We start from the raw sequence: 15,039 nt of genomic DNA, 5'->3' as shown, positions 1-15,039 counted from the left end.
ACACACCCCTTGCCCCTTAATTACCGTCATTCCAGCAATATTAGCAGCATTGCAGCTCACCACTTTAGGAGAAAGTCAAGACCCCAGCCCAGAGCGAAATTCCTGATCCAAGACATTGTTTAATCAATACTGCATACAAGCCCCCAAGTGTGCGAGATAGTCCAAACGGAGTTCAACCTGCTTCTTGGCCGGGGTTCTTCTTATCTGCATACAAAGTACCTATTCCAGCAGCTATTTAGCCCGCACACGGTTCACTGCGGTAGACCCCCACTGCTTGAAGTCTGCTTCTTGCTCTTCTTGCCAGCCAAAGTGCAGTCTGCCGCAAAATTAAAGGGAGGCGAAAGAAGTGCGTGTTTTGCCAACCATTAACTCTCTATCCCTCGCTGGTTGTACTCCCATTTACGAGGCCAAAAAGGGTTCACGAGGTAAGGTCACGTGGGCTATGTTGGACTTCAGATTTTGAGATGACTTCATATTCTTAAGTTTTTGGTTTGTGTCTCTGCAATAAATAATGAACCTTATGGTTGACGTCTTTGCTAAGAAACACAATAGCAATATTTTCAACTGATTTTGTAGCAGACACACGAACCATCTAGTTCTTGTTTCGTTTCAGAGACTCAAACCAAGCCAAACCCCCAAACACTTGAGACAGTTACCCTTAGCCAGGACTTGTTCACATCCTCGAAACCCTTTAGCTGGATTTATTCAACGCCTTGAACGAACCAGACAATGGAATTAATGAGATTACTTTTTGCGGGCGGCTCAAGCCCACGTGGGCTGGTGTCTTCGTCGGAGCATGTGTGCGGTGTGGTGTGGTGATGGTTGCCAGACTTAACTTGGTGGTCTTAACGCGAGGAAAGGGTTAAACGAAGTAATTCGGAACACGCGGCCAAATCTTGCAAATCTACAGTGGAAGCTTTGTAATTAAATTTGTGACTCTGATTGACAGAAATGGGGTTTGAAAGGGCATTTCTCACTTGGATTTTCCTTAGAATTTCACAAACGAAGGTAAAAGTATATTTAATTGATATAAAAAGAAGCAAAATAGACTTGCGAAGAGAAACCACTATAAAGACAAAAATAACCGAAATTAACTTATTTTTATCCAGAAATAATTGTTTTTTAAAGAATCGTTCATTCTAATAAACCAACTCCCCCATGCTGGCCTCCTCGTCCTGGTTGATCACCTTCGGAGGCTGCGGGCGCTCCGGGACCTCCGTCGCGCCCTTGTCCAGCGGGATGGGCAGCTGGAACGGCTTGCGGACGCGGTTGTCCCAGGCCGTTCCGTTGCAGTACATGTAGTTCAGCCGGATCAGATCGCTCTCGGAGAAGCCGGTGCGGTTGCCAAACTCACCGTCCCACGGTTTCTGGAGGAGAAAAGAATTGTTTGTGATTTTTCAGGTTAATGTTGATACAGTTGATACTTTAGTATTAATTTGTCATTCTTTTAAGTTTTACAACGGTTCATACTCAATAATCCGAATGTTTTTTTTATGAACTTTATTTAGCCATGAATTTATTTTTTTTCTCACTTTTCATAGCAAACTTCAGTTATGTGACTCCATTTTAGCAAACGAATTTATTGTGGGTTGTTGATTACCTGTTTCATTATCAAATTCAACAGTTAATAATCACAATCTTGAATAATCGATTATTTTTCTACTACGGACGTAAACCATTTAGAGCAATTATAAATCAATCAAAAAAATCTATCGAAACAAATCATCAACACTTTGAAGTTCTCCGTTTCTTCAAAGTCACCATCATGTTACTACCACACTTTTTTAGTTCCATTTTGCTTTATATATAATTCCTAACAGGCTTGTGCTAGTGGTACCCATTGTTTTGAGTTTTTCGGTAGATCCATTATTTAAATTTGTATTTGTATTATTTACCCGATAACTCCTTTTTTCGAACAACTGTCAAATGATGAGCTTTGAAATAACTTGTAGAGTTTTTGCTTGAATCACAGAAATAAGATGACTTGATCTAGCAATGCCACACAACCCCACAAAATCTGGAACTTGTTTTTTTAAATAAGGTGACTTAGGTTTCATTTGTGTCATTCGTCACCAAAGTCAGTGCGAAGTGCTTCAGGATTGGTTTTTGCTTGTACTCGGAGTTGTAGGTCTTCATATCTAAACGGAAACTGACTGGACTAAGCCATTATTGCCGTCAACGGGGATGTTCGGAATGCTCCCTATATATGCTAGTTCGATACGATTTTTAACATAGTCCATAGCTCTGCTAGAAATTTCTACTCCAGAGAACATCTTATACCGGGCAATTGAGCGGTGTGCATTCATTGAAATGGACCAAATCGAGCAGTTGTTTTTCCCTCCAATAACACTCATCACTCTATTTCTAGATTCAACAGCTGCCTTCGTATCAAATGAATGTTAAGCCTTTTGTCGACCGTTCTGAATCAAGAACAATGTCACCGCTAGAACTGTTCCTTGAGGTACTCCGTTTTCTTGAACACGAAGACTTATTGGGTTTGTGCAGAAAGCTGTCACCACGCCAGCATTCATTTGGCTTGGAGCGCGGTGACAGATAGTAAACCAATCAATTCTGACTTACTGTGACCGGTTCTAGGTGCCCTGGGGGAAAGAATTAGAAACTTTAGTGCATTAAAAAGATCTCGATTTTTCAAATCCAATGTATTAGAAGCGTTTTCAAGGTTAAACAAACGTTCATATTTTTTAAGAGGCAGTATTTGTAAATATTGCTCGGTTTGTTCTAGAGGTCGTATCGAGGTGCTCCGATTTGGATGAAACTTTCCGCGTTTGTTTGTCTATACATGAGATGAACTCATGCCAAATATGAGCCCTCTACGACAAAGGGAAGTGGGTTAAAACGGGCTTTGAAGTTTGAGGTCCAAAAAACCTAAAAAATCTTAAAATTGCTCGCATATCCGTAAAACTTCATCAATTCCAACTCTCTTTGATGCATTCGAAAGGTCTTTTGAAGCACTTCAAAATGTGCCATAGACATCCAGGATTGGTTCGACTTTTTCTCTTAGCTTTTGCAAATTACTGTCAAAAATTGATTTTTTAAAACCTTAATATCTTTTTGCAACAGCCTCCAACACCCATACTCCCATAGGTCAAAAGATAGGTAATAACATGGACTATAAGCCTACGGTGTTAACTTTTTGGCCAATCGCAGTTTTTCTCATAGTTTTTCGATTTTTCTGGAACAAAAATTTTACAACGTTAGTTTTTGCCCTGTAGGCCGCCATAGCGGCACTTTTTGGTCTCAATTTTCCTCAATCCTCGGACAATTTCACGTAAGTTAGTAGTATTGGAGTTGTAAATTTGATTTAAAAAATAATTAAATAAAACATTTTTGAAAAAAGAAATAGATCTTATTTACCCTATGATCAATACGTCAAATGCTGTATCAAGTAGGCGAAAAACTGTTTTACCCCTAATCCAAAAAATTGTTAAAAAATATTTTAATTTATTCTAAATGGCAATTTTTCCAATCAAATTTACAACTCCAATACTTTTAACTTACGTGAAATTGTCCGAGGATTCCGAATATGACAAAATTGAGACCAAAAAGTGCCGCTATGGCGGCCTACAGGGCAAAAACTAACGTTGTAAAATGTTTGTTCTAGAAAAATCGAAAAACTATGAGAAAAACTGCGATTGGCCAAAAAGTTATTACCGTAGGCTTATAGTCCATGTTATTACCTATCTTTTGACCTATGGGAGTATGGGTGTTGGAGGCTGTTGCAAAAAGATATTAAGGTTTTAAAAAAATCCATTTTTGACAGTAATTTGCAAAAGCTAAGAGAAAAAGTCGAACCAATCCTAGATGTCTATGGCGCATTTTGAAGTGCTTCAAAAGATCTTTCGAATGCATCAAAGAGAATTGGAATTGATGAAGTTTTACGGAAATGCGAGCAATTTTAAGATTTTTCATGTTTTTTGGACCTCAAACTTCAAAGCCCGTTTTAACCCACTTCCCTTTGTCGTAGAGGGCTCATATTTGGCATGAGTTCATCTCATGTATAGGCAAACAAACTCTGAAAGTTTCATCCAAATCGGAGCACCTCGATACGACCTGTTTCACATCGGTGAAAAACTCGCTCTTAATTCAAATAGAAAAGTCATGACGTTTTTTTAATCAGCTTTTTGGCTGAATCTATATATTTGTAAGAAAACACCTCAATATTACATTTTGGTTTCTGTTCTACGAGCGAATATGTAATGTGATATTACAACGCCGTCGTGCTAACTTGTCGCTTTTTGACGTTCTGATAAAAACGCGTTTTAATGTTTGACCTTGAATACACGAGAGCACGCAACGTAAACAATAACAAACACGTTTTGTTATTTGCAAAAAAAAAAATGCATTTAAATAAAAAAAATGATCAGAAATGGTTTTAAATCGTGTTTTTTACCGTTGTTCAAATAAAATGACATAGGGCTTTAGTACCCAATTGTCGCACTTACATCAATTTTCGGGCAGTGTCAAGAAAGCACCACAAGATTGAAACTCCTTTAATATGGAGTTTTTTCGGTTTTTGTTGAATATCTCAGGATTGAGATTGTGAGCTGCACAAAATGGTGTTTAAATCAATTTGATCCAAAATTTCATTGTTGGAATTCGAGCGAGAAGAAGGAAAGCATTTCTCGCTCGCGAACGAGGGAGAGAACTTGTAGTACTTTTCTCTTCTCGCTCGCGCTCGCATTTTCGTTCGCGTTCTCGCTCTCGCCGCGAGCGCTCGCGAGCGCCTCGTGCTAGACGTTCGTCCCAAGCTAGCAATTTGTGTATCAGGCTTATGAATACGAACCAGGCGATGGCATAGAAGTGTAACTTCAATCGCTGTGTTGTTTTTTGTTCGTTTCTAACACGTTCAACTTCTCGCGAACGGGCAATTCTGGCTCGCGAGAAAGCCCGTTCGCGAGCGGAGGAGAGCACGGGCAATAGATGAGTTTCTCTCGGCAGCTCGAGACTCGCGGCGAGAACTCGAGAGAGAGAAAATTTTCTCGCGAGAGCCTCGATAATACCAACACTTCCCACGCCAAAATGACGGAAGGTGATAATTATTGCATATCAATGTACCTTAAAAAATGAAATATTTGTAATTTAGAAAATATTTTACATGTGGATATTTGTTTTTTATTATATTTTAAGTTTTTTTCATATATTTCGATGGAGGCGCAAGATCATTCATAAAGCTTCGTTTTAGGTGAAGATTCACGAAGTATCGTGCGCTTCCTTTTTAAAGTATATAAAATTTTAAAATTAAAATAAATCAAAAATTTCCAGGGTAAAATTATTTCCATGTCACAGATATTTGAAAAGGACATCTTAAGCGTCCTTTCCACGAAGAAATGGTTTAGATACATTGATTTGCATTAATAATCTCCTTCAGCCATGGCGTGATGTCCATGTACGTCTTAAAAAAAATAAACAAAAAAAATGTTTCGTTTCGTTTCGTTCGTGAGCAAATTGAATTTTAATTTACAATAGATCATTTAGGCCAGGTTTTTTTCGTTATTCATTCAAAAATAACAATTTAATATATACATTCATGAGCTTTGAAAAAAATATTTTCAAATTTGAGGTTAAGCAAATAAATCCAAATTTACTTACAAAACTTTTCTTCTCAAAATGCCTCTAAAACTGAAGATATTTTTTGATTTCTGTTTCCATAACGTATAAAACTTGTAACCTAGAAACTTTTTTTCCGTTTATTTACTTTACTTTACTTTTACTTAACTTATTTTTCTTGAGAGAAACATGACGCTTAGAGAGTATTTAAATAATCCTATTTATCAATGTTTTAAAAATAATTAACTAATAATAGTCAAATAACTTTTGAAACATTTAAAAATATGTGGAGTCGGAGCCAACCATTTGTTGAAAGCTGGAGTCGGAGTTGGAGTCGGAGTCGGCTAGAGTTGGTAGGCCGGAGTCGGAGTCGGAGTCGGAGTCGGAGCCAACCATTTGTTGAAAGCCGGAGCCGGAGTCGGAGTCGGCTAATCTGAGAAAGCCGGAGTCGGAGTCGGAGTCGGAGTCGTTTGAAATATGACCCGACTCCGCAGCCCTGCTTAAATGTATGTAAACTATGTCCGGATCCACCATCCGACCCATCGTTGCTTAGGTTACCAAAATATCTTTCCAACGAGTCTAAAAAATTGAACATCTGGCAACCCTGTCTCAAGATATGGCCACTTAAGTGATATTGGTGTACTTTTTTGAAGCCGGATCTCACTTAAATGTATGTAAACTATGTGAGTAATAAAAATAACAAGAAGATTAATGCGAGTTAACAGAAAAGAAAAATGTGTAAAAAAAGTAATTTAAGAAAATTATCTGTGAAGTATAAAAAGAGATTGTTTATTTTATTTAAAATGTGAAATTAAATGGTTCACCAAGGAATATTTATTATAAGATTATTAGGCTTGCCCCCAACATAAGGTTTCATGCAAAATAATGATTCAATTGGGTAAGTTCATATAAAATCATACGCTTCTAAAAACGACAAATTTACAGCTATTTTGCTGATGCCGAAGCTTATGTTACGTGTTTGTTGAGTCAGCAATTTCTTTTTTGAAACAATAGAGGTACAAAAACTATTGTTTCGCCTGATGTACTCCCCTCTTGTTTGTGATTGTGTTATTTCACGGGCTTATTTTACAGAATGGTTCATAAAATAAAATAAATGTTTTATTTAATTTTTCTATTTGTGCATGGGAGTGAAAATCTCGATATTACTTTTTTGTTTTAAATGTTAGTTTACTTTTAGTGTTATTTGTGTTCATGTTTTTAATCATTTTCAGTTGTTTGTGCAAAATTTATTTTCTAATTATCGCGATCATTCCTAGCCAACTGATCTCTCCACCGCTGGGAGAATCAGATGGATTGTATCAGATAAAATATATTGAAAGGGGTACTTCATGTTGGGTGGACCCCGGGAAACCGAGATAGTACCGAGGATTTTCACCGGATCTTTTATTTCGATGATTTAATGAAATTCCCCTATTGCCAAATATCAACGATAAATTTCGCTCTTGACATGATACAACCTAAATCCCGTAGGATCCCAAGATAAAACAGTACATGTTCCGGAACCCTTGGTGGAAGAGTGACCAGAACGGTTCAGTTACTTTGGCACGTTGCATTTCAAACGTGGATTGCGGAGGATTTTTTTTTTTTTTTTTTAAGTTTATATTTATTTAAATTTCTTTTCCATGTACATTCATTCAGTTAAAATATTATTGAGTGTCCAATCACAAACGATGACTTTTCACCTCAATTTTAAATACTAGCAACTTTCATTTATTCATGAAATATTGTAGCTTTCGCTATTCAGTGATTTCAAATGTAGGAGGTCCTACATATACAAAAGGGAAAAGGGATACCTTAAAACTAACTTATAAACTATATAAAGAGCGGATCAATGCAGCTGAAGACTGCAATGATTTTTGTCGAAATGCATCAATTATCTTATTGGACATAACATCCAATGTGTCAACTTCGGCTAATTGATGAAGTTCACTGGTGCTGAACCAGGGAGGAAGTTTCAGAATCATTTTCAGAATTTTGTTCTGAATCCTCTGAAGTTTTTTCTTCCTGGTTGAGCAACAGCTTGTCCAGATCGGCACAGCATAAAGCATGGCAGGTCTGAAAATTTGTTTATAAATTAACAGTTTATTCTTGAGACAAAGTCTAGAATTCCTGTTTATAAGTGGATACAAACATTTAATATATTTGTTACATTTAACCTGGATACTTTCAATGTGATCCTTGTAAGTAAGGTTTTTGTCAAAACCAAGTCCAAGATATTTCACTTGATCCTCCCACTTTAAATTTACCTCATTCATCTTTATAATGTGATGACTTTTTGGTTTAAGAAAATCAGCCCTTGGTTTGTGAGGGAAAATAATAAGTTGAGTTTTTGCAGCATTTGGAGTAATTTTCCATTCTTTCAAATAAGAATTGAAAATATCCAAGCTTTTTTGTAATCTTCTTGTGATGACACGAAGGCTTCTGCCTTTGGCGGAGATGCTTGTGTCATCAGCAAAAAGTGATTTCTGACATCCTGGGGGCAAATCAGGCAAGTCAGAAGTAAAAATATTGTATAAAATTGGACCCAAAATGCTTCCTTGAGGGACGCCAGCACGTACAGGTAGTTGATCAGATTTGCTATTCTGATAACATACCTGCAGAGTACGATCCGTCAAATAATTTTGAATAATTTTCACGATATAAATCGGAAAATTAAACCTTTTCAATTTCGCAATCAAACCTTTATGCCAAACACTGTCAAATGCTTTTTCTATGTCTAGAAGAGCAGCGCCAGTAGAATAGCCCTCAGATTTGTTGCTTCGAATTAAATTTGAAACTCTCAACAACTGATGAGTAGTTGAATGCCCAAGGCGAAATCCAAACTGCTCATCAGCGAAAATTGAATTTTCATTAATGTGCGTCATCATTCTATTAAGAATTATTCTTTCGAATAATTTACTAATAGATGAAAGCAAACTAATGGGCCGATAGCTTGAGGCTTCAGCAGGATTTTTATCCGGTTTCAAAATCGGAATTACTTTGGCCTTTTTCCAACTACTGGGAAAATATGCCAAATCAAAACATTTGTTGAAAATTTTGACCAAGCTACTTAAAGTGGCTTCTGGTAATTTTTTAATTAAAATGTAAAAAATGCCATCCTCACCAGGGGCCTTCATATTTTTAAATTTTTTGATAATAGATTTTATTTCATTCAGATTCGTATTAAAAACTTCATCTGATGAAAATTCTTGTTCAACAATATTCTGAAATTCTATTGAAATTTGATTTTCAATAGGACTCAAAACATTCAAGTTGAAATTATGAGCACTCTCAAACTGCTGAGCAAGTTTTTGAGCTTTTTCCCCATTAGTTAATAGAATATTATCACCATCTTTTAAAGAAGGGATTGGTTTTTGAGGTTTCTTAAGAACCTTTGAAAGTTTCCAAAAAGGTTTGGAATAAGGTTTAATTTGTTCGACATCTCTTGCGAACTTTTCATTTCGCAGGAGAGTGAATCTGTGGTCAATAACCTTTTGCAAATCTTTTTGAATACGCTTCAGTGCAGGATCACGAGAACGTTGATACTGTCTTCGGCGAACATTTTTTAGACGAATCAGAAGCTGAAGATCGTCATCAATAATGGGAGAATCAAATTTGACTTGGACTTTTGGAATAGCAATATTCCTAGCATCCAAAATTGCATTAGTTAAAGATTCCAAGGCTGAATCAATATCAGCTTTGGTTTCTAAAACAAAATCATGATTCAAATTATTCTCAATATGATGCTGATACCTGTCCCAATTAGCTTTGTGGTAATTAAACACAGAACTATTGGGTCTGGTAACTGCTTCATGAGAAAGTGAAAAAGTTACTGGAAGGTGATCAGAATCAAAATCAGCATGAGTCACTAAAGGACCACAATACTGACTTTGATTTGTCAACACCAAATCAATTGTTGATGGATTTCTAACAGAAGAAAAGCAAGTTGGCCCATTCGGGTATAAAACCGAATAAAGACCAGAAGTGCAATCTCTGAAAAGAATTTTACCATTGGAATTTACTTTTGAATTATTCCAAGATTGGTGTTTGGCATTAAAATCACCGATGATCAAAAATCGAGATCTATGCCGAGTAAGTTTATTCAAATCCCCTTTGAAATAATTTTTATTTTCCCCAGTGCATTGGAATGGCAAATATGCAGCTGCAATCATAATTTTCCCAAAAGAAGTTTCAAGTTCAATGCCCAAACTTTCAATAACTTTTAACTTAAAGTCACGTAACGTGCTATAAGTCATACTACGGTGGATAACTATTGCAACTCCACCGCCATTTCGATTCATTCGGTTATTAGTTATAACTTTATAATCTGGATCACTTTTCAAATAAGTGCCAGTTTTCAAAAATGTTTCGGTTATAACAGCAACATGCACGTTATGAACTCGTAAAAAGTTGAAAAATTCATTTTCTTTCGCTTTTAAAGAGCGAGCATTAAAATTCATAATATTGATGGAATTACTTAGATCCATGATTAAACTTCAGGGTAAGAACAACATCATTCGCAAATTTTAATCCAATCTGGATTGCTTCCATCATGGATGTAGCATTACTCATTGTTTGAATCAAACCAAACAGTGAGTTTTGCAAAAAAGTCATTTTTTCAAACGTAACATCACCGAGATCAGAAGATCCCAAAGCGTTGCCAGCAGAAAAATTTTCAAGTGAAATTTGAGGTACCTGCCCAATTTGAAAATTGGTAGAGGATTTAAAATTCGTGGATGAACCCGAACCCGAAACGACGTTAGCATAAGAAATGCCATTGTTGTTACCTAACTTTTCCACGGTAGGGGTATTTCTAGCATTGTTCGAGTGAGACAGCACGAACGTTTGATTTAAAGATGCAGGTACAACCTGACTTTGAGAAAATTTCGGTTTGGATTTCGGCTGATGCTTAGCACGAGAATCCAAAACCTTTTTTCTGATGGGGCAATCCCAGAAATTTGATTTGTGATTTCCACCACAATTTGCACATTTAAATTGGGTGACTTCTTTCACGGGACAATTGTCCTTGTCGTGAGAAGAATCCCCGCAAACCATGCATTTTGGAACCATGGCGCAATGATCAGTACCGTGACCGAATGCCTGGCAACGCCGGCACTGGGTCAGATTCTGGCCATTACCGCCATGTTTCTTAAAATGCTCCCACTTTACCCGTACATGGAACAAAAACTGTACGTTGTCCAAAAGTTTCAAATTGTTGATTTCATTTCTGTTGAAATGAATCAGATAAAATTGTGAAGTCAAACCAAAGCGAGAAATATTCCCGTTTGATTTTTTCTTCATTGGTATTACTTGGGATGGGGCAAAGCCAAGCAACACCTTAAGTTCATTTTTGATCTCATCCACCGACAAGTCGTTGGAGAGACCTTTCAAGACCGCCTTGAATGGCCGAGCATTCTTGGTCTCATACGTGTAGAAATTGTGTTTGTGGTTTTTCAAATAACCAACAAAAGTTTGGTGATCTTGTAAAGATTCCGTCAACAAGCGACATTCTCCTCTTCGACCAAGCTGGAACGAAACCTTCAAATTGCAAGTTTCCTTGCAATTCTTCAGTTGCGTTCGAAAGCTGGCCAAATCGGAGACGGAAGTCACAACAATTGGCGGAGCCTTTACTCGTTTCTCGACGGCAGAAGGCTCAGTACGAGGAGAAGGTTCCTTGTCATCAGTTTCGGATAAAACACCGAAACTGTTTGTCAATGGAATTGGAGGATTGACCTCACATTCAGAATCAGAATCAGACCTCAGAAGGGGCTGTTTTCTTTTTCTGTTTCCGTTAGCCGGTTTAGCGTTCAAACGCTTCACCGACGTAACGACCAAATCTTCAGAAGATTTGCGTTTACCTTTGTTTTGACGCATTTTGCAAGCAAAGTTCTCTTAAAAAGATGGCTTTGTTTGTAAAATACAACAAAATTTCAGGTGGTGTTAGTCTTGAAAAGACTGTTTAGAATTTTGGAAAATAACTCAGGTAGTCTTTAAAAAGACTGTGAATTTTGTTTTGAAATAACTCTGAGCTTAGGTAGTAAAAAAAATACCGCAGCTCTAGTGTCCGTTCACCACGAAGGTTCGCAAGACACTGGATTGCGGAGGATAAGAAACATCAACTCACCGTATTCATCATCACCGGATGGCTCGCACTGGCCGCCGCCGCAAACCGCGAGTACATCATCACACTTCCGTAGTCAAACGTGGTCCCGTACACCTCGGACTCGACCTTGCTCTTGGTGGCAAAGTTCTTCCCAACCTGGGCCCACCCGATGGTGGCGCTCTGGTTCACGTAGATGTACTCGTCACGATCGGGCCGGATGAACTCGTGGTGGAACCCGACCGCGTGCATCATCTCGTGGATGATCATGCCCGGCCCTTGCGAGAAGCAGTGCGACTGCACGTTCAGCTTGTTCCACTTGTTGTTGGTGTAGCGGCCCGTGTACGACCAGCATCCGGTCGGACCCTTCTCCAGCGTAACGTAGTACGGTTCCTTGGTGCGGGGCACGAACCGGATGCAGGTTTGCGTGTTGAACTGCCAGATGGCGTGGTTGAACAGGAACGTCTCCAGCTCGGTGAACTCGTCCCCGAACACGTACGGAACGACTCCGCCCGGCCAGAGCCGCGTCTGGAACGTTTCCGTGGGCAGCGAGTTGGCCTGTTTGCCCTCCGGAAGCATCACGTCAAACTGGTAGTAGTTCTGCTGCTCGATCGGCAAACCCGGCAGTTGCTTTTCGTACCATTCCGCAACCTTGGCGCCGGCCGCCGGATCCGGACGCGTGTGCTGGGTTGACGTCGGACGTTCCGGGTGTTTGGTGGTGCGAGGGCGGCGCGTTCGGCCTTGGCCGGAAACGGCGGCCAACAGGCAGATCGCGGAGATCAGCAGACAAAAGTTGAACTTTACGTGGCGCATTTTGGCAACGTACTGAGCCGAAATCGGGCGTGGATCGTGTGGATATCTGGAGGTTCAGATTTGCTCGGTTGGAATGACGCTTGTTTGCCGGGGAGCAGTTGGGCAAACAGTGAGGGAACGGATTTGAGATGTTTTTCACGTATTGAATGTTTGTTTTACAGATATTTAGTTATTTTTTTTTGTCAGAGTAGAGCAGAATATTTTGACCATGAAGTATTTTTAAATGTCATCAGAATTCTATTTCGTTTAGTTTTAGAGCCGGAATAGGAAAGCTTCTTGTAACAGGTAAATTAATAACAGGATGTTGTTTAATGATTCTGCATTAATTGTAAAGGATAAATGATTATCCAGCTGAATTATCGATATTAGTTCACGGTATAGGTCAATCTGACAACCCTATCATGAATTTTAGTGATGCTGTAACTTGATACTTCTACTACGGATGTCAGCAATCGTATGAACGCATGTCTGTTTTTAGAGTCTTCGTATTGAGACTTTTATGGAAAAGCTTTTTTTCAACTGCCACTACTTTCTGGAAATGAAGTTGATACGTTGAGTGCAGACTCCTGACATTTTTTTCGGAAACGGATTCAAACTTGACTTAGTCCAGATGATCTTGACCAGATTTTTTTGGTAGGTTTGAAATTTCCGTTGCAATAGCTTTGGTTGTAAGGTTCAACGGTGTCCAGTGTACGTTGTGGAATACCTTTTTGCGATTGCTTACTTCGTAGACCATCAGAATGGGAAGGAAGGATGGAGTTTACGTTCTAAGATCGTGAACAACAATCATCTACATACTGCAAATTGGACGCATGCGATTGCAATATCGGTGTGTTTTTCAAAAAAGCGTTAATTTTTGCCTGGATAAGTTTTTGGAAGACCCTGCCTCCAACCGTGTACACAGGGTCGGAACGACTACTGCGGGAAGCATACGTTGACGAGCAGTTCGGATGATGCTTTCTCGTTCTTCGATATTGATTTCGATTTGCAATGATATTTTGGCAGTAGATGCCAGAACTGATTTGATTGTCGAGCATGTTGATCCAGATAATACAGTTTTATACGCTCGTATCCAAATTTAGACATTAGAGTCCATGTTTTGGCCTTCACATTTAAGTGACGTAGTATTTATTTTCTTTTGGCAGTTCAGTACAACGAATTAAAGTTAACATTTCTCCTCAGTTATAAAAGACAGTCGTTGCGATAAAGTGACATAGAATATCATTTTAGAATATCAAAATTAATACAATCGGTTTTTATGGATACAACTATCGAAGTTGATATCGATTATTGAAATACCCAATACGTTAATGATGATAACTCATTCAAAATATCTTTTTGAAACTTATTTCATTCAAGAAAATAATTGTATTTTGTTTAGTAAAGTTATATTAATATGCCAGCGTTGTTTTTGGGATATTTGTGAGGTTTTAGAAGAACATCTGAAGCTTCCAGGAGTATCGAGCAAGTGTCTACCCAGTTAACTCAATCTGAATTCTGGAACGGAATCTAATTAGAATCGTATACGAATTCCATTTCAAACGCAACAACCGGTTACGTGTTCGAATCGGTTGTTGTGTTTGAAACGGAATTTGTGTACGATTCTAATTAGATTCCGTTTCAGAATTCGGATTGATTTGACTGGGTATCAAAGAAACAATTCGATGTTTCAAGATTTTGACAACGGAGCAAACCCGCATAGCATCAGTAAGAAGCGCAGACTACTTTGATTTGACGTTGGGATGTCCTGGGTAAGTCAAGGACTCCTTGGTGTTATGACCGGTAGGTTTACCCCCGTAACAAGTAAGAGGTCAACGATTTTTGACCCCGGATCATACCCGAAAAGCTTTAGTGAGTACGGTAGACTACATGCTTTGATATTAGGATGTCCTGGATCATCTTAAGACTACTTGTAGTTAAGATCTGTGGGTCTACAGCCTCAACAAGCAAGAGTTCAGCGGTGTTTGATCTTGAATCATATCGGCAAAGCTTTAGTGAGTTTCATTGCCGGCGGACGATGAGATTAGACGATAAGGTTATCGATCTTGGTAATGAACTATAGTGTTCAACATAAGGGTTTCTCAGTGTTGGACAATAAAATAAACATTTTTTGTGTTTAGAACTGCCATTGTCTAACAAAGCATTCAAAAAATGCCTTTAAAATACTTGCAAATGATCAACATTCTTACGCACAGCGACGTCAAACCGTTCTCCAAAAAACCCAATTCAAGCCACTCAACAAATCTTTCTTCTTCAAAAACATCTTTTAAAGCCACTCACTGTTTGCTCAGCTGTCAGCTGGTGCCGTCCGGTTTGTCACTGCCATCCAGGATGACAGCAGGAACATCTCAAATATTCATTAACTTGTACGAACGCTCCATAACGTCGTCTAATGCCGGGGCCACTTTTCTCTATTCCAATCCCGTGAACTAAAAACCTTCCAATCAATTCCGTTCCGGTAAGGCTTTGTAAGACAACACCAACCACGATTACAAATGCAGGTCAGCTCGACCTATCCCTTTCACCGGGTTGGTTCTCACCCCCGATCCGGTGGAGGA

At 38.6% G+C, this 15,039-nt stretch overlaps 1 protein-coding gene across 1 annotated transcript; it reads right to left on the bottom strand.

Moving 5' to 3' along the window:
* Positions 1-994: 994 nt before the first annotated feature.
* On the bottom strand, positions 995-12,514 carry LOC120417790 (hatching enzyme 1.2-like). The gene is made up of 2 exons (XM_039579959.2): positions 11,693-12,514; positions 995-1,367 (listed from the first exon to the last, which is right to left on the bottom strand). Exons 1-2 carry the CDS (start codon positions 12,479-12,481, stop codon positions 1,140-1,142), a joined length of 1,017 nt encoding a protein of 338 aa, XP_039435893.1. The 5' UTR covers positions 12,482-12,514; the 3' UTR covers positions 995-1,139.
* Positions 12,515-15,039: the final 2,525 nt, after the last annotated feature.

The sequence above is a fragment of the Culex pipiens genome, chromosome 1 (genome assembly GCF_016801865.2).
Source record: "Culex pipiens pallens isolate TS chromosome 1, TS_CPP_V2, whole genome shotgun sequence".
NCBI lineage: Eukaryota > Metazoa > Arthropoda > Insecta > Diptera > Culicidae > Culex > Culex pipiens.
The sequence above is the reverse complement of the archived record's forward strand: the minus strand, read 5'-3'. Positions and strand labels throughout refer to the sequence as shown.